This window comes from Chiloscyllium plagiosum, unplaced genomic scaffold (genome assembly GCF_037043375.1).
Source record: "Chiloscyllium plagiosum isolate Xiang-an unplaced genomic scaffold, Cpla_swu_hap1 HiC_scaffold_6, whole genome shotgun sequence".
Taxonomy (NCBI): domain Eukaryota; kingdom Metazoa; phylum Chordata; class Chondrichthyes; order Orectolobiformes; family Hemiscylliidae; genus Chiloscyllium; species Chiloscyllium plagiosum.
Window position 1 is genome coordinate 85262133 of NW_028270144.1, and position 25956 is coordinate 85288088.

The window sequence follows — 25956 nt, forward strand, 5'->3', positions numbered from 1 at the left end:
CTCCAGCACGTTTCCTTCCAATTTCCTGCCCTTGACTACTTCTTCTGAAACTAGTTACTTAGCTAAATTAAAATCTTCTACATCTTTAGATTTTGCGAATAATGAAAATACTAATTTCATAAGAAATCTGATTAAAATGCAGAATCACATTTTCAACATCACGCGACATCTTATTCCACCTTAATACGACGAATGCATAGCTTCAAACACCCAAATAATTTCACTACTCCGGTAGCAAACAAATATAAATGCAATTTATTTTAAGAATCATTGTCAGTTACAGCTTTAATCTGACCTTAATATGCAAGAATGGAAACACTATCAGCAACACTTTTTTCCTCCATTGTACAGTTTACATGGCATACTTTACTCCAGTGAGATTTTTGGTTGCTTAGTACTTACTACTTCAATTGTACAGAACTCTCCATTTGTATAACACTTCAAATATTTTGCTCACATCTCAGTCTGATTTGCTGTTTAATGTCGTACACTTCTTTTTCAATACCAAGCTTATCTTTTAAAATTCTTTTCATCAAGACTGGACAAAAGATGGAAATATTACTCTCCAAAAAAACTGGAAAGGAAAAACATGAGTAAACATCAACCCAAATGATTTGCGATTGCTAGAAGTACTGCATAAATGAGCTATTCTAGTGTTAACTGTTCCACAAAACTTGTTTGCTTTATACAACGATTAGGCACCACAATATATTTACATTTATACAACAGCATGATCATCCTACAGAAATACTCTGATCGCAACTGTGAAAAAGAAATCAATAAAGATAGTAATTCAGTTCAAAAGGCAACTCAAGAAGAGATCTTTTGAAGATCCTTTTTTCCACTATTGCACACGATTATACTGTACAAATAAACCTCAAATGAGTTTTGCTCTATTAAAGCTTCCTTGGAAGATTATTCCAATTATTTAGTGTGCAGGATAGAAATTAATTTTATCTAGAATTTTCTCCTGGTATTTGCTATAAAATAGAACTTAGTTGAAAAAGCATTTAAGGTTCTCGACTGGAAAATCTGGTATTTAGAATGATGAAGATTAGATTTTAACATGCTTGATGCTGCATACATTGGACTACCACTCTGGTGCCTATTCTTAAAGAGTGAGTAGGGCAAATGGTAGACAAAGTAAACAAGAAAGAGTATGAGAGCATATGAAAAATCAGAGAGGGCAAACATGCACATACGTGAATGAGCAAAAACACCATACACCAAATGAAAAAATAACCACAAAATATTAGGTATTGAAATACTTGAATGGGGAAATCCACAGCATTAGTTCTGAAGAGGCCATTTCAACTGATGGTTACATAACCTTTCTCCAGTTATATTCTAAATGAATAGAACCAAAAGATGAGTGTGTGTAATTGGGGGTATAAAAGAATGTGGAATGAGGTCAAAATAAAATCAACTGTATCACATTGAATGGTGAAGCATGCTTAAAGGGCTGAGTGGCCTACTCTTGTTCCTACTTTTTATGTTCACGTGCATTGATGTTTAAGAGTGCAAAATACATGCACTTTTGCAATTAAGACATCTATGTTAATGCAGAGACAAGCGGGTCGATCCACTCACTTCAGATATTCTGGAAATCTAAGTGGTCCTGATTCTGGTGCAAAATCTTTCAAAACCAGGAACCATGGAAGCATATTTTTCTATGTTTTCTCATTCTTGGGTAACCTAGAAATAGTGTCAAAAGGTAGGGTGCATTGCAACTAAAAAGGTAACCTGTGCTCCACTGATTCATCTTTGAAGTGGAACTGTTTGTAGTGGAAAAGTTACAATGCACAAATTCCTCAGCTGCAATAACGGTGAGGAATTTTACCTTATTCACTACAGATTAGAAAGAAATTTTAAATATCAAATGTTGAAGTACCAAAGATCACATCTTACCCATTTTCTTTTTCAGAGTTGATCCTGGGTTCAGGGGCCATTAGGTTAACAGAAGTCAAGTTGTGTTTATTATATTTGTGCCTTGTATCATGCAGAGTCCTTAAATTTGCATCATAAGACAACAAAATCTGGCATACAGATTAAAATTAGAATATTATGACAAAATAAATCAGAAACTTGCAATTTATATTAAAAAAATGAAATTATAATTATTGGAATGCATAGACAAGTCAGAAAAAAACCTCCAAATGGATCAATGACAAACAATTTTAAAGCAAAGGAAGTAGCCATGTGCATCTATTCTAGGTTTCTAATATAGGGGTCAATAATCATGGTTTATCTAATAGGCATAAATAACCTGTTTTTAATACAATGTTAATTTAGTAAAATGTTCTGAAGTCATAAAATCAGAGTACAGCACAGGAAAAGATCATTTTGTTTATCAAGTTCATACCAACTCCGCATGGTCAATCCAAATCAGTCCCACCATTATCCCTAGAGCCCTGGAAGCTTACTTCTATCAAGTGTGCTTTTCCTTTGAAGTCATTCATTGCTTCGGCATGTATTACCCTTGAAGGCAACAAGGTCCAGGCCATTATTGCTCACTACAGACAAAAGTGCTTTCATGTCACAGAGTTGTACAGCATAGAAAAGACCCTTCGGTCCAACTAGTCCATACTGACAAAATTTCCCAAACTAAACCACTTCCACTTGCCTGTGTTTGGCCCATATCCTTCCAAACCTTTCCTATTCATGTACCTATCCAAATGTCTTTTAAATGTTGTAACTGTACCTACATCTACCATTTTCTCTGGCAGTTTATTCAACATATGAACTACTGTGTGCATTTTCATGCTCCTAGTACATTTGAATTTTCAAAAGCATTCATTAATATGCCACAACAAGGATTACCAAAATTATGGCTCATAGGAATGCCAGTGATATAGTAGCTTAGACAGAGGATTAAACAATTGAAAGCAAACATTGAGTAAATGGGATCCGTTTGGTATCAAAGGGTATGGGGAGTTGGATAATGACAAAGATGACAGGCTGTAGTGAGCAAGGTACCAAAAGGATCACTGCTTGAACCACGATCACTTAAAATTTATAGTAATGACTTGGATGACTGAACTAAGCACTGTGTATGCAGTACACAAAGTCAGATAAAAAAAGAAAGCTCTGAAGAGACCAAGAGACTACAAAAAGAGATGTAGATAAATCGAGTAGACAACTATGCAGAAGGTGGAATATAGTGCTGATCAATGTGAAGTTACCCATTTGGGAAAGACAGCAAAGTCGATGGTTTTAAGTTTAAGGACTTGGGAAATATTGGTATTCAGACCTGGGGGTTTCTTTGTATGTTAATCACAAAATTGACACGTTAAAGTAGGTTTTCTCTCGTGCTTCTCAACTCTAACGAGTACAGGCCCAACTTACCCAAACTCAAAGAAAACCTTTCCATACTTGGAATCAGCCTGGTGAACCTTCTCTGGACTGCCTCCAGTGTCAGTACACCTTTCTTTAGGTAAAGGGGATGAAAATTGTTCACAGTATTCTAGGTGTGACCAGAATAGTACCTTCTTTAATTTCAGTAAAACCTATTTTTATACTTCATTCCTTTTGAAATAATGACCAAAATTCTATTTGCTTTTCCCATTAACTGCTAAATTTGGATGCTGGCCTTTTGTGATACACTCATTGAAAAACCTCAAACCCTCTGTGCTGCAACTTCTGCAGTCCTTCCCAATTTAAATAATATTCAGCTCACCTATTCTTCCTGAGAAAGTGCACAACTTCACATTATATTCCATTTGCTGAACCTTGCCACTCACAACCTACCTACATCTCACTGGAGATAGTATCTTTCTCACTGTTTGCCTTCCCACTTATTTTTTATGATTACAATACTGTATTTTACCGATTTAATTTTAATTCTGAGGTGGTAGAAATTAAACAAGAAACAATACTAACCTTAAGAACATCTGCAGTAATGTGTGTAGCCATTTCTGGGGCTTTTGGTGTCTGTGGGATTTCATGTTCAGTTATCATCAGTGGTGGCGATGGTGATTTGTTGCATCCATTCAGAAGGTAATTCATAGAATGAATAGCTGCTGGTGGAGGCTGTTCTAAATCTGAAGAAGTTTTCTCTATAGGTGTAGTTGTTTTTTCATTCTTAGAATTTTGACACTGATGAGAAACAGAAAAAGAAAATATAACTGTATTTGCAGAGAGGTATTCAGTGTCATTATGCCCAATTCTATTTATTAGGAACTACTTTCATTTTTAAGGTTATGTCTCTCCAAGTTATTTTTCTTCTCTCTGGCAATCAAAAAGGCATCTTGCTTGTACATTACTGGCTAGACTGTGTTGAGAGTTTAATGCAAGAGTTTAGTGGTAACTGTCATTCCTTCCCACTATGGTGAAAAAGTGCTCTTCAATTCCACTTTTCTACATTTCTACAGCAGCAAGATAATGGCAATTCCAAAGAGTACACATAGGAATTCATGCAATTTTATGCCTCATGAGTAGCATATTTTTACTATGAGGTGACCAGAGAATTAATTTTTTTTAAAAATTTATTCATTTTGTGAGATGTGAGCATCACTGGCTGGCCAGCATTTATTGCCAGTCCCGACTTGCCCTTGAGAAGGTGGTGGTAAGCTGCCTTCTTGAACTGCTGCAGTCCACCTGCTGTAGGTTGACCTACAATGCCATTAGGAAGAGAATTCCAGGATTTTGACCCAGTGAAGGAACGGTGATGTATTTCCAAGTCAGAATGATGAGTAACTTGAAGCTGGTGGCTTTCCTATCTATCTACTGCCCTTGTTCTTCTAAATGGAAGTGGTCGTGGGTTTGGAAGGTGCTGAGAGAGGATCTTTGGTGAACTCCTGCAGTACATCTCATAGATAGCACACTGCTGCTACTGAGGGTCAGTGGTGGAGAGAGTGGATGATTATGCATGTGGTGCCAATCAAGCAATCTGCTTTGTCCTGGGTGGTGTTGTTGAGGCTGCACTAATCCAGACAAGTAGGGAGTATTCAATCACACTCCTGACCTGTGCCTTGTACATGGTGGACAGGTTTTCATGAGTCAGGAGGGGAGATGCCCATTCATGGTCTGTTCCATGAGCGAGTAAAGATTTTTGATGCAAAATTTCCCAGTTGTATTTACGGATTCTGTTGTGGGCATCATTGATCATTTCTCTAAGCATTCTGTGGCCATTTTGCTCTGCTATTCTTTTGCTAGTGGGGTGTTAAGGGGAGATCATCACTAAACGAAACAAATTAGAGGAAACCTTCAAGACCATCAATAATACCCTTACTGGCATAAAATTCACTAAAGAGGAGAAAAACAACAACAAACTGCCGTTCCTAGATGTCACAAGAGAGTAAACAGCCAATGGGGTACTTCAAACTAGCGTCTACAGGAAAACAACACAGACGGACGAAGTATTGAACTACAAAAGCAATCATCCCAACCTCCACAAATGAAGCTGCATCTGAACATTATTTTAACGAGTAAACACACACTGCAGCACAGAGGAACTACGCAGAGCAGAGGAAAATCACCTGTACCGTGTATTCATAAAGAATGGGTACCCAATGAACACAGTCTGCCGATTTCTCAGCAACAAACCCAAACAAGCAAACAAAACACGTCCAGAAACCCTAGCCATTCTCCCCTACATCAAAGACTACTCAGACCCCTTGGCATCATGGTAGCCCACAAACCCACTAAAACAGCAGCTAATGAACGTGAAATCCTATAGACAACGAGCAAAACTAATGTCATTTACAAAATATTGTGCAAGGACTGTAACAAACACTACATTGGACAAACAAGCAGAAAACTAGCCCACAAGATACATGAACATCAACTAGCTCCAAAACGACATGACCCTCTCTCACGAGTATTCTTGCATATAGATAAGGATGGACACCACTTCGACTGGGATAACACATCCATCCTAGGACAAGCCAAACAGAGACACGCACGAGAATTCCTAGAAGCATAGAATTCTGGTTGGAATGTCATCAATAAACATTGACTTGGACCCCATTTCCCACCTCCTGAGGAGGAAAAAAAAAAACAGGAAATTGCATCACCATAGGAAATGACATCACCAACCCAAGGAAACCCCAACATATAAATAGGAAGCAGGAAACAACAGCAGTGCTTTGTCCAGAGGCTCACTGAAGATGTTACCTCGTATGATGACAAAATGTCTTAAAATAAACTTTCCAGCTCAGCAAACAAACTTACATCCAGAACCTCAACCTGAGCTACAAATCTTCTCAAAACTTGCTAGTCATGAATGGTGCTGAACATCCCCACTTCTGTTATGGTGGAGGAAAGATCATTAATGAAGCAACTGAAGATGGTTGGGCTTAGGACATTACCCTGAGGAACTCCTGCAGAGATGTCCTGGAGAAGAGATGATTAACCCCAGCAACAATGACTATCTTGCTCTGTCTCCTGTATGACTCTAACCACCAGAGAGCTTGCCCCTGATACCTATCAATTCCAGTTGGCTAGGGCTCCTTAATACCACACTTGGTCAAATGCAGCCTTGATGTCAAGAGCTATCACTCTCACCTCACCTCTGGAATTCAGCTCTTTTGTCAATGTTTGAACCAAGACTGTAATGAGGTCAGGAGCTGAATGGCATCACTGAGCAGGTACTGTTTGATAGCACTCTAATGACCCCTTCCATCACTTTACTGATGATCGAGAGTAGACTGATGGGCTGGTAATTGGCTGGGTTAGATTTGTCCTGCTTGTTACGTACAGTACATACTTGGGAAATTTTCCACATTGCTGGGTAGCTGCCAGTGTTGTAACTGTACTGGAACAGCTTGGTTAGGAGAGCACCAAGTTCTGGAGCACAAGTCTTCAGTATATTGCCTGAATGTTGTCAGAGCCAGTAGCCTTTGCAGTATCCAGTACCTCCAATTCTTTCTTGATATCACATGGAGTAAATAGATTTGGCCAAAGACTGGTATCTGTTATGCTGGGGACCACTGCAGAAGACTAAGATGGATCACTCAATCGGCACTTCTGGCTGGAAATTGCTGGGAAAGTTTCAAGCCTCATCCTTTGCACTTACATGTTGGGATTTTCCATCATTGAAGATGGGGGTATTTGTGGAGCCCCCCCCTCCAGTGAGTGGTTTAATTGTCCACCACCATTCAGCAATGGGTGTGGCAGGACTGCAGAGCTCAGATCTGATCCATTGGATGGGAAATTGCTTAGCTCTGTCCAACACTTGCTGCTTATGTGGTTTGGCATGCAAGTAGGCCTGTTTGGTGGCTTCACCTGTTTGACACCACATCCTCAGGTATGCCCGGTGCTGTTCCTGGCTTGCCCTCCTGCACTCTCCATTGATTCAGGGGGGGGGGGGGGGGGGGGGGGAGGTTAGCTAGTGCTCTTGGGGGGGGGGGGGGGGGGAGGTTAGCTAGTGCTCTTGGGGGGGGGGGGGGGGGGGGGAGGTTAGCTAGTGCTCTTGGGGGGGGGGGGGGGGGGGGAGGTTAGCTAGTGCTCTTGGGGGGGGGGGGGGGGAGGTTAGCTAGTGCTCTTGGGGGGGGGGGGGGGGGGGGGGGGGGGGGGAGAGGTTAGCTAGTGCTCTTGGGGGGGGGGGGGGGGGGAGGTTAGCTAGTGCTCTTGGGGGGGGGGGGGGAGGTTAGCTAGTGCTCTTGGGGGGGGGGGGGGGGAGGTTAGCTAGTGCTCTTGGGGGGGGGGGGGGGGAGGTTAGCTAGTGCTCTTGGGGGGGGGGGGGGGGGAGGGAGGTTAGCTAGTGCTCTTGGGGGGGGGGGGGGGGGAGGGAGGTTAGCTAGTGCTCTTGGGGGGGGGGGGGAGGGAGGTTAGCTAGTGCTCTTGGGGGGGGGGGGGAGGGAGGTTAGCTAGTGCTCTTGGGGGGGGGGGGGGGGGAGGGAGGTTAGCTAGTGCTCTTGGGGGGGGGGGGGGGGGAGGGAGGTTAGCTAGTGCTCTTGGGGGGGGGGGGGAGGGAGGTTAGCTAGTGCTCTTGGGGGGGGGGGGGAGGGAGGTTAGCTAGTGCTCTTGGGGGGGGGGGGGGAGGTTAGCTAGTGCTCTTGGGGGGGGGGGGGGAGGTTAGCTAGTGCTCTTGGGGGGGGGGGGGGGGAGGTTAGCTAGTGCTCTTGGGGGGGGGGGGGGGAGGTTAGCTAGTGCTCTTGGGGGGGGGGGGGGGGAGGTTAGCTAGTGCTCTTGGGGGGGGGGGGGGGAGGTTAGCTAGTGCTCTTGGGGGGGGGGGGGGGAGGTTAGCTAGTGCTCTTGGGGGGGGGGGGGGGGGGGAGGTTAGCTAGTGCTCTTGGGGGGGGGGGGGGGGGAGGTTAGCTAGTGCTCTTGGGGGGGGGGGGGGGGGAGGTTAGCTAGTGCTCTTGGGGGGGGGGGGGGGGGAGGTTAGCTAGTGCTCTTGGGGGGGGGGGGGGGGAGGTTAGCTAGTGCTCTTGGGGGGGGGGGAGGTTAGCTAGTGCTCTTGGGGGGGGGGGGGGGGGAGGTTAGCTAGTGCTCTTGGGGGGGGGGGGGGAGGTTAGCTAGTGCTCTTGGGGGGGGGGGGGGAGGTTAGCTAGTGCTCTTGGGGGGGGGGGGGGGGGAGGTTAGCTAGTGCTCTTGGGGGGGGGGGGGGGGAGGTTAGCTAGTGCTCTTGGGGGGGGGGGGGGGGAGGTTAGCTAGTGCTCTTGGGGGGGGGGGGGGGGGAGGTTTGCTAGTACTCTTGGGGGGGGAAGGTTTGCTAGTGCTCTTGGGGGGGGGGGGAGGTTTGCTAGTGCTCTTGGGGGGGGGAGAGGTTTGCTAGTGCTCTTGGGGGGGGGGAGGTTTGCTAGTGCTCTTGGGGGGGGGGGGTTTGCTAGTGCTCTTGGGGGGGGGGGGAGGTTTGCTAGTGCTCTTGGGGGGGGGGGGGGGGGAGGTTAGCTAGTGCTCTTGGGGGGGGGGGGGGGGAGGTTAGCTAGTGCTCTTGGGGGGGGGGGAGGTTAGCTAGTGCTCTTGGGGGGGGGGGGGGGGGGAGGTTAGCTAGTGCTCTTGGGGGGGGGGGGGGAGGTTAGCTAGTGCTCTTGGGGGGGGGGGGGGGAGGTTAGCTAGTGCTCTTGGGGGGGGGGGGGGAGGTTAGCTAGTGCTCTTGGGGGGGGGGGGGGGGGGAGGTTAGCTAGTGCTCTTGGGGGGGGGGGGGGGGAGGTTAGCTAGTGCTCTTGGGGGGGGGGGGGGGGAGGTTAGCTAGTGCTCTTGGGGGGGGGGGGGGGGAGGTTTGCTAGTACTCTTGGGGGGGGAAGGTTTGCTAGTGCTCTTGGGGGGGGGGGGAGGTTTGCTAGTGCTCTTGGGGGGGGGAGAGGTTTGCTAGTGCTCTTGGGGGGGGGGAGGTTTGCTAGTGCTCTTGGGGGGGGGGGGTTTGCTAGTGCTCTTGGGGGGGGGGGGGAGGTTTGCTAGTGCTCTTGGGGGGGGGGGGGGAGGTTTGCTAGTGCTCTTGGGGGGGGGGGGGGGGAGGTTTGCTAGTGCTCTTGGGGGGGGGGGGGGGGGAGGTTTGCTAGTGCTCTTGGAGGGGGGGGGGGGGGGGAGGGTTGCTAGTGCTCTTGGAGGGGGGGGAGGTTTGCTAGTGCTCTTGGGGGGGGGGGGGGGAGGTTTGCTAGTGCTCTTGGGGGGGGGTTTGCTAGTGCTCTTGGGGGGGGTTTGCTAGTGCTCTTGGGGGGGGAGGTTTGCTAGTGCTCTTGGGGGGGGGGGGGAGGTTTGCTAGTGCTCTTGGAGGGGGGGGGGGGGAGGTTTGCTAGTGCTCTGGGGGGGGGAGGTTTGCTAGTGCTCTTGGGGGGGGGGCAGATTTGCTAGTGCTCTTGGGGGGGGGGGAGGTTTGCTAGTGCTCTTGGGGGGGGGGGGGAGGTTAGCTAGTGCTCTTGGGGGGGGGGGGGGGGAGGTTTGCTAGTGCTCTTGGGGGGAGGTTTGCTAGTGCTCTTGGGGGGGGGGGGGGAGGTTTGCTAGTGCTCTTGGGGGGAGGTTTGCTAGTGCTCTGGGGGGGGGGGGGGAGGTTTGCTAGTGCTCTTGGGGGGGGGGTTTGCTAGTGCCCTTGGGGGGGGGGTTTGCTAGTGCTCTTGGGGGGGGGTGGGAGGTTTGCTAGTGCTCTCGGGGGGGGGGGGGGGGGGGAGGTTTGCTAGTGCTCTCGGGGGGGGGGGGGGGGGGAGGTTTGCTAGTGCTCTCGGGGGGGGGGGGGGAGGTTTGCTAGTGCTCTTGGGGGGGGGTGGGAGGTTTGCTAGTGCTCTTGGGGGGGGGGGTTTGCTAGTGCTCTTGGGGGGGGAGGTTTGCTAGTGCTCTTGGGGGGGGGGGGGGAGGTTTGCTAGTGCTCTGGGGGGGGGAGGTTTGCTAGTGCTCTTGGGGGGGGGGGGGGGAGGTTTGCTAGTGCTCTTGGGGGGGGGGGGGGGAGGTTTGCTAGTGCTCTTGGGGGGGGGGGGAGGTTTGCTAGTGCTCTTGGCGGGGGGGGAGGTTTGCTAGTGCTCTGGGGGGGGGGGGAGGTTTGCTAGTGCTCTTGGGGGGGGGGGGGGGAGGTTTGCTAGTGCTCTTGGGGGGAGGTTTGCTAGTGCTCTTGGGGGGGGGGGGGGGAGGTTTGCTAGTGCTCTTGGGGGGGGGGGGGGAGGTTTGCTAGTGCTCTTGGGGGGAGGGGGGGGAGGTTTGCTAGTGCTCTTGGGGGGGGGTTTGCTAGTGCTCTTGGGGGGGGGTTTGCTAGTGCTCTTGGGGGGGGGGGGGAGGTTTGCTAGTGCTCTTGGGGGGGGGGGGGGAGGTTTGCTAGTGCTCTTGGGGGGGGGGGGGGGGAGGTTTGCTAGTGCTCTTGGGGCGGGAGGGGAGGTTTGCTAGTGCTCTTGGGGCGGAGGGGGGGAGGTTTGCTCGTGCTCTTGGGGGGGGTGGGGAGGTTTGCTAGTGCTCTTGGGGGGGGGGTGGTTTGCTAGTGCTCTTGGGGGGGGGGAGGAGGAGGTTTGCTAGTGCTCTTGGGGGGGGGTTGCTAGTGCTCTTGGGGGGCGGGGGGGAGGTTTGCTAGTGCTCTTGGGGGGGGGGGGGGGGAGGTTTGCTAGTGCTCTTGGGGGGGGGGGTTTGCTAGTGCTCTTGGGGCGAGGGGGGGGAGGTTTGCTAGTGCTCTTGGGGCGGGGGGGGGGGAGGTTTGCTAGTGCTCTTGGGGGGGGGGGTTTGCTAGTGCTCTTGGGGGGGGGGGGGGGGAGGTTTGCTAGTGCTCTTGGGGGGGGGGGGGAGGTTTGCTAGTGCTCTTGGGGGGAGGTTTGCTAGTGCTCTTGGGGGGGGGGGGGAAGGTTTGCTAGTGGTCTTGGGGGGGGGGGGGGAGGTTTGCTAGTGCTCTTGGGGTGGGGGAGGTTTGCTAGTGCTCTTGGGGGGGAGGGGGGGGAGGTTTGCTAGTGCTCTTGGGGGGGGGGGGGGGGGAGGTTTGCTAGTGCTCTTGGGGGGGGGGGGGGAGGTTTGCTAGTGCTCTTGGGGGGGGGGGGAGGTTTGCTAGTGCTCTTGGGGCGGGGGGGGGAGGTTTGCTAGTGCTCTTGGGGCGGGGGGGGGGGGGGGGGAGGTTTGCTAGTGCTCTTGGGGTGGGGGGGGAGGTTTGCTAGTGCTCTTGGGGGGGGTGGGGAGGTTTGCTAGTGCTCTTGGGGGGGGTGGGGGGGGGGGAGGTTTGCTAGTGCTCTTGGGGGGGGGGGGGAGGAGGTTTGCTAGTGCTCTTGGGGGGGGGGGGGGGGAGGAGGGGAGGGGGAGGGGGAGGGGGGAGGGGGGAGGGGTTAAACTAACTGCAGGGGCATGGGAACCTAGACTGTAACTTTAGGGTGCAGGACCTGGAGTGTAGGGAGGTTAGGAACATGGCATCAATCTCAAAGGAGGGTGCCTGTAAACAGGAAAGTGGCTTGAAGTGTGTATACTTTAATGCAAGAAGTATACGAAATAAGGTAGGTGAACTTGCAGCGTGGGTTGGTACCTGGGATTTCGATGTTGTGGCTATTACGGAGACATGGCTAGAACAGGGACAGGATTGGCTGTTGCAGGTTCCAGGGTTTAAATGTTTTAGTAGGGTCAGAGGTGGGGGTAAAAGAGGGGGAGGTGTGGCATTGCTTGTCAAAGATGGTATTTCAGCGGTGGAAAGGACGATGGATGAAGACTCGCCATCTGAGGTAGTTTGGGCTGAGGTTAGGAATAGGAAAGGTGAGGTCACCCTATTAGGAGTTTTCTACAGGCCTCCTAATAGTCCTAGAGACGTAGAAGAAAGGATTGCGAGGATGATTCAGGAGAAGAGTGAAAGTAATAGGGTGGTTGTTATGGAGGACTTTAACTTTCCAGATATTGACTGGGAAAGCTATAGCTCAAGTTCGTTAGATGGGTCGGTGTTTGTCCAATGTGTGCAGGAGGGTTTCCTGACACAATATGTCGACAGGCCAACAGAAGGTGAGGCCATACTGGATTTGGTTCTGGGTAACGAACCAGGCCAGTTGTTAGAATTGGAGGTAAGTGAGCACTTTGGGGACATTGACCACAATTCGGTGACTTTTACTCGAGTGATGGAGAGGGATAAGTGTGTTCTGCTGGGCAAGAGTTATAGCTGGGGGGAGGGAAATTATGATGCGGTGAGGCACGACTTTAGGATGCGTGGCTTGGAAAAGTAGGCTTCAAGGGAAGGGCGCAATTGATATGTGGAGCTTGTTCAAGGATCAACTATTGAGTGTCCTTGATAAGTATGTACCTGTCAGGCAGGGAGGAATGAGTGTCCTTGATAAGTATGTACCTGTCAGGCAGGGAGGAAAGGGTCGTGTGAGGGAGCCGTGGTTTAATAAGGAATTGGAATCCCTTGTTAAATGGAAGAGGGCGACCTATGGAAGGATGAGGCGTGAAGGTTCAATGGGGGCGATTGAGAGTTATAAGGTAGCCAGGAAGGATCTGAAGAGAGAGCGAAGAGCAGCAAGGAGGGGACATGAAAAGTCCTGAGTTGGTAGGATTAGGGAAAACCCTAAGGCTTTCTATAGGTATGTCAGGAATAAAAGAATGACTAGGGTAGGAATAGGTCCAGTCAAGGATAGTAGTGGGAAGTTGCGTGTGGAGGCTGAAGAGATTGGGGAGACACTGAATGAATACTTTTCGTCAGTATTCACTCAGGAACAGGACATTGTTGCTGATATGAACACTGAGTCACAATTAATTAGAATGGACGGCTTTGAGGTATGTAGGGAAGAGGTGTTGGAAATTCTGGAAAGGGTGAAAATAGAAAAGTCCCCTGGGTCTGATGGCATTTATCCTAGGATTCTCTGGGAAGCAAGGGAGGAGATTGCAGAGCCATTGGCCTTGATTGTTATGTCCTCGTTGTCTACAGGAATAGTGCCAGAAGACTGGAGGATAGCAAATGTGGTTCCCTTGTCCAAGAAGGGGAGTAGGGATAACCCTAATAACTATAGGCCGGTGAGTTTCACTTCTGTTGTGGGCAAAGTCTTAGAGAATTCGAAGAGATAGCATTTATGAACATCTGGATAGGAATAATGTGATCAAGGATAGTCAGCAAGGTTTGGTGAAGGGCAGGTCGTGCCTCACAAACCTTATTGAATTCTTTGAGAAGGTGACTAAGGAGGTAGACGAGGGTAAAGCGGTAGATGTGGTGTATATGGATTTTAGTAAGGCGTTTGATAAGGTTCCTCATGGTAGGCTACTGCAAAAAATACGGAGGTATGGCATTGAGGGTGAGTTGGAGGTTTGGATTAGGAATTGGCTGCCTGGAAGAAGACAGAGGGTAGTAGTTGATGGTAAAGGTTCATCTTGGAATGCAGTTACTAGCGGTGTTCCGCAAGGATCTGTTTTGGGACCATTGCTGTTTGTCATTTTTATAAATGACCTGGAGGAGGGGCTAGAAGGTTGGGTGAGCAAGTTTGCGGATGATACGAAAGTCGATGGAGTTGTTGACAGTGAGGAAGGATGTGTCAGGTTACATCGGGATATAGATAAGCTGCAGAGCTGGGCAGAAAGGTGGCAAATGGAGTTCAATGTCGGTAAGTGTGAGGTGATTCACTTTGGTAAGAGTAACAAAAAGATGGGGTACTGGGCTAATGGTCGGATACTTGGTAGTGTGGATAAGCAGAGGGATCTTGGTGTCCATGTACACAGATCTCTGAAAGTTGCCACCCAGGTAAATAGTGCGGTAATGAAGGCATATGGCGTACTGGCTTTTATTGGTAGAGGCATTGAGTTCCGGATTACTGAAGTCATGTTGCAGTTGTTTAAGACTCTGGTGCGGCCGCATCTGGAGTATTGTGTGCAGTTTTGGTCGCCATACTATAGGAAGGATGTGGAGGTACTGGAACAGGTGCAGAGGAGGTTTACCAGGATGTTGCCTGGTATGGTAGGAAGATCGTATGAGGAAAGGCTGGGGCACTTGGGGCTGTTTTTATTGGAGAAAAGAAGGTTTAGGGGTGACTTGATAGAGGTGTACAAGATGATTAGGGTTGACATTGAGAACCTTTTTCCACGTATGGAGTCAGCTATTACGAGGGGGCATAGCTTTAAATTAAGGGGTGGTAGGTGGGTAGATTCTTTACTCAGCGAGTCGTGAGTTCATGGAATGCCCTTCCAGTAGCAGTGGTGGATTCTCCCTCTTTATGGGCATTTAAACGGGCATTGGAAAGGCATATGGAGGATAGTGGGCTAGTGTAGGTTAGGTGGGCTTGGATCGGCGCAACATCGCGGGCCAAAGGGCCTGTATGCGCTGTATTTTTCTATGTTCTATGATCCCCTGACTTGATGGTAATGGTATGATGATGTTTCCTTGCATTTTTTAGTAATGTGCTCAACATAGCAGGAGAATGCTCGACCTGGTTACAGTGAATAAAGAATCAAGTTTCAAGTTTCATTTCATACAAGTCTCAGGTGTTTTCTATTATCTATGGCCAGGCCACAGTCATGGAAAATTTCAATTACATAGGAGCAGGGTGTAAGCTATTCAGTCACTTGTGCAGTTGAATAGACTCAATCAGGCCATTGTCCAGGATACTACAAATCAATACCTGATATTGATTTTCTTTTATTCATTCAGAGGTTGTCAATGTTGCAAAGCCCACACATTGTTGTTGGAGCTGCACTCCTCCAGGCAAGTCTTTTTTTTAAAATAACAAACAAACTGCGGATGCTGGAAATCAGAAACAAAGACAGAAATTGCTGGAAAAGCTCAGCATGTCTGGCAGCATCTATGGAGAGAAATCAGAGTTAACATTTCAGGTCCAGTGAACTTTCTACAGCATGTTTTTTTTAATGCACTCAAAAGTGGATGTTGCTAGTTAGGCCAGAATTTATTGCCTGTCCCTCTCTACCCTCAAGAAGATGGCTAAAAGCATTCTTAAATAACTATAGTCCATGTGTTGTAGGTAGCCCCGCAATGCTGTTAGGGAGCGAATTCCAAAATTTTTGACCGGACACTGAAGGAACAGTGACATATTTCCAAAGATTGACATCAACTTAGCACACTGAGCACTCTCCTGGCGCTCCACAGGTAGCAACATCTGCACAAGTCGTTTGGAACCAAGAGCCACAAGTACACTAGTTCAAGCTGCAGACCTTATTGAATCTTAATGGAGGTGGTAGACTTCAAAAGATGATCACGATAACTTTAGAAGGATTGAACATACTTCAAAGTAAATAGACAGGCATTGGCAGAAGCAATTTATTGTTAGGAAATGCATACAGGGATCAGAGCCCAGAAAGCAACTATTAGTTAAATTGAAGATAATACACAACAAGAGAAATCTGGCATCTGAGACAAATTTAAAGATACCACAAAAATGTTCTGTAAAGCAAATCGGATGTTGGGTTACAGCAAAAGCAAACCAAGTAACAAAATACTAAGGCAATCCAGTCAGTTCTAAATTATGGAGGCAAATGTATCAAAAATATCAAAATTATAAATTCGAAATACTAAATAGCAATATTAAAATTCTAAATACCAAAAATTCTAATTGTTACGATAATAGTTGCAACAATCCTTTTTCCTGTATAACCTAAGAGAAACTGGATGGATTAGGGGATGCAAGAATTGGGTTATAAATAGTAATTATATCATTTAGCCAGATTCTCACTGGAAGTGAGTAGGTTGGTGGTGACATAACTGCATGCTTAAAATTCTAAACTGGATGAGGCATTGATAAGCTATTTCATATAATACAATGCAGAACCAGAGTACAGAAACTCTGGGAAATGGAATGGGAGAAGATGATGATTTTGACAGGTGGCGTGGAAATATTACTTCAATTAGAGTAGTTTGACAGACTTTAACGAGACCATAGAAGTAACAAGTCATAGAGATGTTCACTACGGAAACAGACCCTTCGATCCAACTTGTCCATGCCAACCAGATAGCCAAACCCAATCTAGTCCCACCTGCCAGCATCTGGCCCATATCCCGCCAAACCCTTCCTATTCATATACCCATCCAGATGCCTTTTAAATGCTGCAATTGTACTAGCCTCCACCATTTCCTCTCGCATCTCATTCCATAACATACCAATGTCTGCATGAAAACGTTGTCCCTTAGGTCTCTTTTATATCTTATCCCTCTCACCTTAAATCTATGCCCTCTCGTTCTGGATTCTCTGACCCCAAAGAAGAGACTTTGTCTATTTATCCTATCCATGCTCCTCATGATTTTATAAAACCTCTATAAGGTCACACCTCAGCCTCCAACGCTCCAGGGAAAACAGCCCCAGCCTATTCAACCTCTCTCTATAGCTCAAATCCTCCAACCCTGGCAACATTCCTGTAAATCTTTTCTGAACCCTTGCAAGTTTCACAACATCTTTCCGATAGGAAGGAGACCAGAATTGCACGCAATATTCCAAAAGTGGCCTAACCAATGTCCTGTACAGCCGCAACATGACCTCCCAACTCCTGTACTCAATACTCTGACCAATAAAGGAAAGCATACCAAACGCCTTCTTCACTATCCTGCGATTCCACTTTCAAAGAGCTATGAACCTGCACTCCAAGGTTTCTTTGTTCAGCAACACTCCTGAGAACCTTACCATTAAATGTACACGTCCTGCTAAGATTTGCTTTCCCAAAATGCAGCATCTCTCATTTATTAGAATTAAACTCCATTTGCCACTTCTCAGCCCAATGGCCAATCTGATCAAGACCCCATTGTAATCTGAGGGAACCTTCTTCGCTGTCCACTACATCTCCAATTTTGGTGTCATCTGCAAACTTATTAACTGTATTTCTTTTGCTAACATCCAAATAAATGATGAAAAGTAGCAGATACAGTACCAATCCTTGTGGCACTCCACTGGTCACAGGCCTCCAGTCTGAAAAACAACCCCCCACTTCCACCCTTTGTCTTCTACCTTTGAGCCAGTTCTGTATCCAAATGGCTAGTTCTCCCTGTATTCCATGAGATCCAACCTTGCTAATCAGTCTCCCATGGGGAACCTTGTTGAACGCCTTACTGAAGTCCATAGAGACCACTCTGCTCTCATCAATCCTCTCCGTTACTTCAAAAAATGTGATCAAGTTTGTGAGAAATGATTTCCTACGCACAAAGCCATGTTGACTATCCCTAATTAGTCCTTGCCTTTCCAAATACATTTACATCCTGGGCTTGTCCTTACCAGAGCTGAAAATGTGTTGCTGGAAAAGTGCAGCAGGTCAGGCAGCATCCAAGGAACAGGAGAATCGACGTTTTGGGCATAAGCCCCCCTTGGATGCTGCCTGACCTGCTGCGCTTTTCCAGCAACACATTTTCAGCTCTGATCTCCAGCATCTGCAGTCCTCACTTCTCCTTGTCCTTACCAACTTTCTTTTCTTTTGTAAATATATTTATTAGCAATTTTTAAAAACTTTACAAATATAAAATTATTGAAAAAGAAAAATCAGTATAATAAAAAGAAAAAACCCCACAAATTACAGTACAACTACTAACCTACCCTAACACTGTGCAAGGCAACACAAAAAGAAAGAATGAAAAGCACTTGACAAATCTAACCATCCTGGTTAAACAAACGCCAGAGTTAAAATAACTGATATATCTATATCCAAATAACTCCAGTAGGGCTGCCATGTCTTATAAAAATTGTCTGTTGTGGGGTGCACCATGTTTGTAAAAAAGTCCAAGGGAATGTGCTCCATAATTAATTTCTGCCATCCCAGCAAGCCCAGTGGGTTCTCAGACACACAATTCATCAGAATATTCTTCCGTGCACAGTATGCAAGAATATTAAATAGTTTCTTCCCATGCCCATTTAAAGATGGTGAATTTGGTAGACCTAAGAGGAGAAAAAATGGGTCTATTTTGACTTCAGTCCTCAATACCCTCCCTATCTCTCCAGCCACAGCGCTCCAAAAACACGGAGCCTGTGGCAGATCCAGAAGCAATGGGTAAGAGTACCTACACTTATTTTACATTTGGGGCACAAAGATGCCCCTTTTTAAAACTTCGCCAGACAGTCTTGTGCCAGATGAGCCCTGTGCAGAACTTTTAACTGCATAGCACATGTCTAATTACAGATTGAGATCTTTTGAGTATTCTCCCATGTTTCAGAAGAGATCTCCACTCCCAGCTCTTGCTCCCAGACCTCACATAACTGGTTAATATCCTGCCAGGACCTGCCACCCAACAGGCGATATAGGCACTAACCAAAAGGGTGCTTGTGTAAGGTAGCAACAACCTCTCTGTATCGGGTTATAAGGCTTAGTGAGAAGCGTAGTCTTCTTCTGGATAAAATCCCTAACCTGAAAAAAACGGAAAAGATCTCTACTGGGCAACCCGTATTTGCGGCTCAGTTGCTCAAAAGACATCATAACCTCCCCATCAAACAACTCCTCTTGCTGCCCATAGTTTGAAGCCAGAGTCCATCATCCCTGGTCGGAACCCTGGCACGCCAACTATAGGTGTAAGTGGTGTAGTCTTGGACAAACAACTCTCACTCTGATGCATCGCCCTCCATGCCTTAACTGTACTAATGACAATGGGATTCCAGCAATGGTCCACAACTGTCCTCATCTTGTCCATGAACAACAGGTTAATAACAGGGCACTTTGCCTGGGAGACCTCGATATTGAGTTTGGATCGTTACTTACCCAATCACAGACAAAGGACAGCAGGGAACTTAATTGATGCCTCCCGATATCTGGGAAATCAACTCCTCCCCATCCATGAGGCAACTGCAATTTAGTAAGTTTGATGAGGGGCCACCCACGATGCCAGACAAAGGAACCAAACCATCCCATAAGCTTCCACAGCGTTGACCTGGGAAACATTATAGGGAGCATATGCATGGGATAAAGCGAACAAAGAAGAACATTCATCTTAAATGAGAGATATTCGGCCCAGCCATGAAATTGGAAGAGCCTCCCATCTCTGGAGATCTCTCCTCATAATATTGAGCAAGTGAGCAAAGTTAGTCTGAAATAACAGATCAAACTTGGGGGTAGTAAAAATGCCTAGGTATCGGAACCTTGCCCGTGATCACTTAAAAGGGAACTTAGGGCCACCTTCAATTTTTTTAGATTAGATTAGATTACTTAGTGTGGAAACAGGCCCTTCGGCCCAACAAGTCCACACCGACCCGCCGAAGCGCAACCCACCCATACCCCTACATTTACCCCTTACCTAGCACTACGGACAATTTAGCATGGCCAATTCACCTGACCTGCACATCTTTGGACTGTGGGAGGAAACCGGAGCACCCGGAGGAAACCCACGCAGACACGGGGAGAACGTGCAAACTCCACACAGTCAGTCGCCTGAGTCGGGAATTGAACCCGGGTCTCTAGCGCTGTGAGGCAGCAGTACTAACCACTGTGCCACCGTGCCGCCCAACTTCTGGTACATCCTTAAGGTTCCCCAAAGGCATAGCCTCCAATTTTGCAAAGTTAATCTTATATCCTGAAATAGCCCCAAATGAATTGATACATTGTATCAAATGGGGTACAGACATCATCGGGTTCGATAAAAACAGAAGGACATCATCCGCATACAGTGTAATCTTGTGTGCCCTTGATCCCACTTCCGGAGCGGTTATGTGGACGTTCTGACGAATGGCTTCTGCCAGTGGCTCAATCACCAACGTAAACAACAGCAGCGAGAGGGGGCAGCCTTGTCGACTACCCCAACCAATCCTAAAATTCCCAGACTTCACCCAGTTAGTGATAACCACAGCCAGAGGGTGGTAATATAAAACCTCTACCCACCTAGCAAACACTCCACCCAACCCAAACGGTTCTAAGACATAAAAAAGATATGGTCTTTCCACCCTGTCAAATGCTTTCTCTGAATCTAAGGAAATCACCAACCCCCAAATCGATCGTTGCTGACAAATTTGGACCATATTCAGCAATCTTCTAATATTATTAGAGGATCTATGGCCCCTTATAAAGCCTGTCTGGTCCTCTTTAATAATATGGGGCACCACCCTTTCCAATCTCAGTGCCAGGATCTTGGACAGAATCTTGAAATCTGAATTTAATAGAGATGGGCCTGTAGGAGGCACAATCCTCAGGAACCTTCCCCTTCTTAAGAATTAGGGAAATATTAGCTTCTCTCAAAAGATGGTGGTAAGCATTCATGCATATTGGAGTGATTGTACATCTCAGACATCGGCCCTGACAGAATCCCTATAAACTCCTTATAAAACTCACCGAGACGACCATCAGGGCCAGGCGCTTTCACACTCTGAAGTTGCCTAGCTGCTTCCTGTATTTCCTGAATTGTCAAAGGGGCATGAAGAAGAGAGGCCTGTCCAAGGTTACCCCTGGGAGGTCCAGGTTCTTAAAAAAGGTTGCCATTTTAGCCGTCCTGTCCTCGCAACCTTCAGAACAATACAATTCAGAGTAAAAGCTCTGAAAAACCTCATTTAATCTTTTTAGCATCGTATGTAAGGACCCCAGCGCTGTCTGATTGCAGTAATGGATTGGGGAGCATGCTTTTTCCAAGCCAGGAAAGCGAAATACTTCCCTGGCCTATCCCCAGTTTCGAACAACCTTTGTCTAGCAAAAGCAAGTTCCTTCTTTGCATTTTGTGTCAGTATTGAATTCAAGAGAGCCCGGAGGGCCGTGATCCGCTGTAGCTTAGTCACCAAAGGCCGCGCAAAATGTGCCACCTCAGCGGCTTTCAACCGCATCTCAAGTAGATGCTGCTGTTCCTCCTTCTGTAGTTTCTGGCTTGCCGAATAGGAAATAGCTAATCCCCCGGCAAAGGCCTTAGCAGTCTCCCATAGCATAGACAGACTACTAGCCGTGCCCGAGTCGATAGTCAAGAATTCCTGAAACTCCTTCAAAAAGTATTCCACAAATTTGGAATCCTTAAAGGAGAAAAAGGTCCAAACGCCAGTGCCGCAAACCTAGCCCTTCACTTTTGGCCATAACCTTCAAATACACTGCTGCATGATCAGAGATAGCTATATTCCCAATTTTACAACCCATAATCGAATTCAGAAGGGGTCGAGGGAGCCAGAAAGAGGTCAATCCTTGTGTGACATTTATGTGGGTTTGAAAAAAAGGTGAAGTCCCTGCTGGGATATATCCACCAGCCCCAACTCCTCGCATAAGTCAACTACCTGCTTGGCCTGCGAAGAAATAGTTGGGGGCCCATGAGGTATCCTGACAACTGTCAGATCCAAAAGACAATTAAAATCCCCCCCCCTAATAATGTGCCATGTTCCAAAAGCACTCAACTTAGAGAAAGCACTAATCAAACATTTGAGGGGATGCGCCGGAGGACAGTAGACATTTAAAATGCCATATTCCTCCCCATGTATCAGGGCTTGAAGTATCACAAACCGTCCCTGCTCATCTTTCACCTGCTCTAATAACGTGAACGGAAGATTTTTCTGAATAAGTACCGCCACTCGCCTACTTTCAGTAGTAAAGGATGAAAAGAATGCCCGGTCATAACCCCCCTGTAACAAAGCGATATCAACCCTTTCCCTCTTAAGGCTAGAAAGCACTTTTTTCCTTTTAACAGGCGAATGACTTTCCTTAATGTTCCAGGTGCATCATTTAATAAGACACTTAGCCATATCCCCTTTCAGAGACCCTTGAACCCCTGGGAGGGAGAACCCTGCTTATAAAGCGCCGAGCGTAAGTAAATAAAGACTCAGAGTCGAAGAACTATATATACACACACAAAAACTACTCTAATCATAAACTATAAACAACTATTACTACCAAAAAACTACAAAAAAACCCAACTATAAAACCTTGAATGGAAGACTCTTCCCCCTGCCCATAGGGGGCACTCACCCTAACCATCCCCTCCTTCACAGCTCCTTCAAACCCAGACTGTGCCCCAGCCTTCGGCCAGAAACAAAAACAAGATGATCCTCAAATCAACAAAAAAAAAGACCAAGTCAGGATGAGCACTCCTGAGCTGAAAATGTGCTGCTGGAAAAGCGCAGCAGGTCAGGCAGCATCCAAGAAGCAGGAGAATCAATGTTTTGGGCATGAGCCTTTCTTCAGGAATGAGGAAAGTGTGTCCAGCAGGCTAAGATAAAAGGTAGGGAGGAGGGACTTGGGGGAGGGGCATTGGAAATGCGATAGGTGGAAGGGGGTCAAGGTGAGGGTGATAGGCCGGAGTGGGGGTGGAATGTTTCAGAGAACACCTCTGGGACACCCGGACCAACCAACCCAACTACTCCGTGGCTCAACACTTCAACTCCCCCTCCCACTCCACCAAGGACATGCAGGTCCTTGGACTCCTCCATCGCCAGACCATAGCAACAGGACGGTTGGAGGAAGAGCGCCTCATCTTCCGCCTAGGAACCCTCCAACCACAAGGGATGAACTCGGATTTTTCCAGTTTCCTCATTTCCCCTCCCCCCACCTTGTCTCAGTCAAATCCCTCGAACTCAGCACCGCCTTCCTAACCTGCAATCTTCTTCCTGACATATCCGCCCCCACCCCGGCCTATCACCCTCACCTTGACCTCCTTCCACCTATCGCATTTCCAACGCCCCTCCCCCAAGTCCCTCCTCCCTATCTTTTATCTTGGCCTGCTGGACACACTTTCCTCATTCCTGAAGAAGGGCACTTGCCCGAAACGTCGATTCTCCTGCTCCTTGGATTCTGCCTGACCTGCTGCGCTTTTCCAGCAACACATTTTCAACTCTGATCTCCAGCATCTGCAGTCCTCACTTTCTCCTCGAGGATGAGCACTCCACCCATTCCTGGCTTCATGTCACCCCTACTTGTGACTAAAAGAGAAACAGAACAAACAAAAAAAAAAGGGTAGACACAACAAAGAACATCCACAAAATTTCCCATTAGAAAATCCAGTTATTTAAAAAAAAAAACAACTTATTCTTAGGTCTTTTCCCCCCTTTCCAAAAAGGAAATTATTAGGGAGAAAGAAAGGAATTTTAAAAAAAAGGAAGGGAAAATATGGGGAAAGATAGAAAAGAGAACTAACATTAACTGTATTCTTCAGGCCAATCTATCTATTTTAAAGTGTCTACAAAGTTTTTAGCTTTATCCGCTGAGTCAAATTTATACATCGAGTCCTCGTGGCTGAAATGGAGCACTACGGGGTATCTCATGGAGTACTGGATGCCCAGGTTCCTCAGCCTCTTTTTAACTTCATTGAAGGACTTCCTCTTTCGAATTACAGCTGCAGAGAAATCCTGGAAAAACATGATTTTTGGCCCCTTGTACAGCAGTGCCTGCAGATCTTTTCCCAGGGATCTGGAAGCTTCTATGACTTTTGGCTTGTCCTTATATGAATGGAAGTGCACTAGGACCGAGCGGGGGCGCTGCACCAGCCCTGACCTGTGCACTGTAACCCGATAAGCCCTTTCGACCTGTAGCCTGCTGGACTCTATGTGAAGGCCCAAAAACTACGGTAGCCAGCTTTCAAAGAAGCTCACTGGCTGCTCACCTTTCTCACCTTCAGGGAGCCCAACAATTCGGAGATTTATCCTCCGACCTCTATTTTTGAGGTCGTCGATATGGTCTTGCAAGGCCCGCAGCTCTCGCTCCAGCACCTGGATCCGACTGAATGAGGACTCCATTGCAGCTTCCGAGACCTTAGTTCGACCCTCCACCTCCTCCAGCTTCTCCAGAGGCCCTGGATCTCCTGCTCATGCTTCTGCAGCATGGATGCGATAGGTTGGACCTGGGCACGAATCTCCCCATGGATCTCCTCAATTGCAGTCCCAACTTTCAAGGTAAGTCTCTCCATCGCTGCAGCTAATTCAGGAGTGTCTGTCAGGTCCCTGAGAGGTTCAGGAGAGGCTGCTGCTGCTGCAGACTCTGGTATGCCTAGTGCTGCAGGGGAGTGTCCTCCCTGCTGCTGTTTGCTTGTTCCTTTTCCCCTTGGCATCCTTCCCACTCCCAAATATTAACAAATATGTTCTGTAAGGTTTTAAACTAATAATTCCACCACATAAGTTGGCCAGGGATGGGAAAAAACACCAGTATGCCTTGGCTGTTCTACATCTTGCTGCGTCCTTACCAACTTTCTTAAACAGTGGCACCAAGTTAGTCAACCTGTAGTCTTCCGGCATTTCACCTGTGACTATCGATGATACAAATATCTCAGCAAGAGGACCAGCAATCACTTCTCTAGCTTCCCACAGAGTCCTCAGGTACACCTGATCAGGTCCTGGGGATCTATCCACTTTTATGAGTTTCAAGACATCCAGCACTTCCTACTCTGTAATATGGAAATTTTTCAAGATGTCACCATTTAATTCCCAACATTCTGTATCTTATATGTCCTTTTCCGCAGTAAAGGCTGATGCAAAACACTCATTTAGTATCTGCCCCATCTCCTGCAGCTCCACAAGGGCCCTATTCTCTCCCTAGTTACCCTTTTGTCCTTAATGTATTTGTAAAAACCCTTTTTGCCAAAGCTATCTCATGTCCCCTTTTTGCCCTCCTGATTTCCCTCTGAAGTATACTCCTACTGCCTTTATATTCATCTAAGGATTCACTCAATTGTTTCCTGTCTATACTGGACATATGCTTCCTTCCTTTTTCTTAACCAAACCCTCAATTTCTTTAGCCATTCGGCCTTCCCTTTCACCCTAAACAGGAATATACTGTCTCTGGGTTCTCATTATCTCATTTCTGAAGGCTTCCCATTTTCCAGCCGTCCCTTTACCTGCGAACATCTGCCTCCAATCAGCTTTTGAAAATTCTTGCCTAATACCGTCAACATTAGCCTTCCTCCAATTTAGAATTTCAACTTTTACATCTGGTCTATCCTTTTCCACCATATTTTAAAACTAATAGAACTATGGCCACTGGACCCAAAGTGCTCCCCCACTGACTTCTTAGTCACCTGCCCTGCCTCATTTCCAAAGAATAGGTCAAGTATCTTCTCTAGTAGGTACATCCACATATTGAAATCAGAAAATCTTCTTGTACATATTTACCAAATTCCCTTTACCTAAACCCTTAACACTATGTCAGTCCCAGTCTGTGTTTGGAAAGTTAAAATCTCCTACCATAACCACCCTATTATTCTTACAGATAACTGAAATCTCCTGTCAAATCTATTTCTCAACTTCTCTCTGACTGTTAGGGGATCTATAATACAATCCCAATAAGGTGATCATCCCTTTCTTATTTCTCAGTTCCACCCAAATAACCTCCCTGGATGTATTTCTGGGAATATCCTCCCTCAGTACAGCTGTAATGCTATCCCTTATCAAAAACATCATTCCCCCTCCTCTCTTGCCTCCCTGTCTGTCCTTCCTGTAGCATTTGTATCCTGGAATATTAAGCTGCTAGTCCTGCCCATCCTCAAGCCACGTTTCTGTAATTGATATGAGATCCCAGTCCCATGTTCCTAACCATGCCCGGAGTTCATCTGCCTTCCCTGTTAGATCTCTTGCATTGAAATAAATGCAGTTTAATTTATCAGTCCTACATTGTTCTACTTTGTCCCTGCCTGCCCTGATTGGTACAGTTGAAAAAAAGAAGCGAGTGAAACAGTCTCAGATTGATCTCTTTCCTCACTATCTCCCTGGGTCCCATCCCCCACCGTAAGTTTAAATCCTCCCATGCAGCTCGAGCAAATCTCCTTGCCAGTATATTAGTCCCCTTCCAATT

General features: G+C 47.1%; 1 protein-coding gene across 2 annotated transcripts in view; it reads right to left on the reverse strand.

Moving 5' to 3' along the window:
- Positions 1 to 232: 232 nt before the first annotated feature.
- The window catches only part of ska3 (spindle and kinetochore associated complex subunit 3), a 67014-nt gene continuing 41290 nt past the window's right edge, over positions 233 to 25956 (reverse strand). For both annotated transcript variants that reach the window (XM_043691928.2, XM_043691929.2), the window contains exons 8-10: positions 3880 to 4095; positions 1909 to 2036; positions 233 to 574 (exon numbers count right to left, since the gene is read on the reverse strand). In XM_043691928.2, coding sequence (XP_043547863.2) covers positions 559 to 574; positions 1909 to 2036; positions 3880 to 4095 — 360 coding nt within the window. In that variant the 3' untranslated portion in view covers positions 233 to 558. The remainder of the gene's footprint in view (positions 575 to 1908; positions 2037 to 3879; positions 4096 to 25956) is intronic.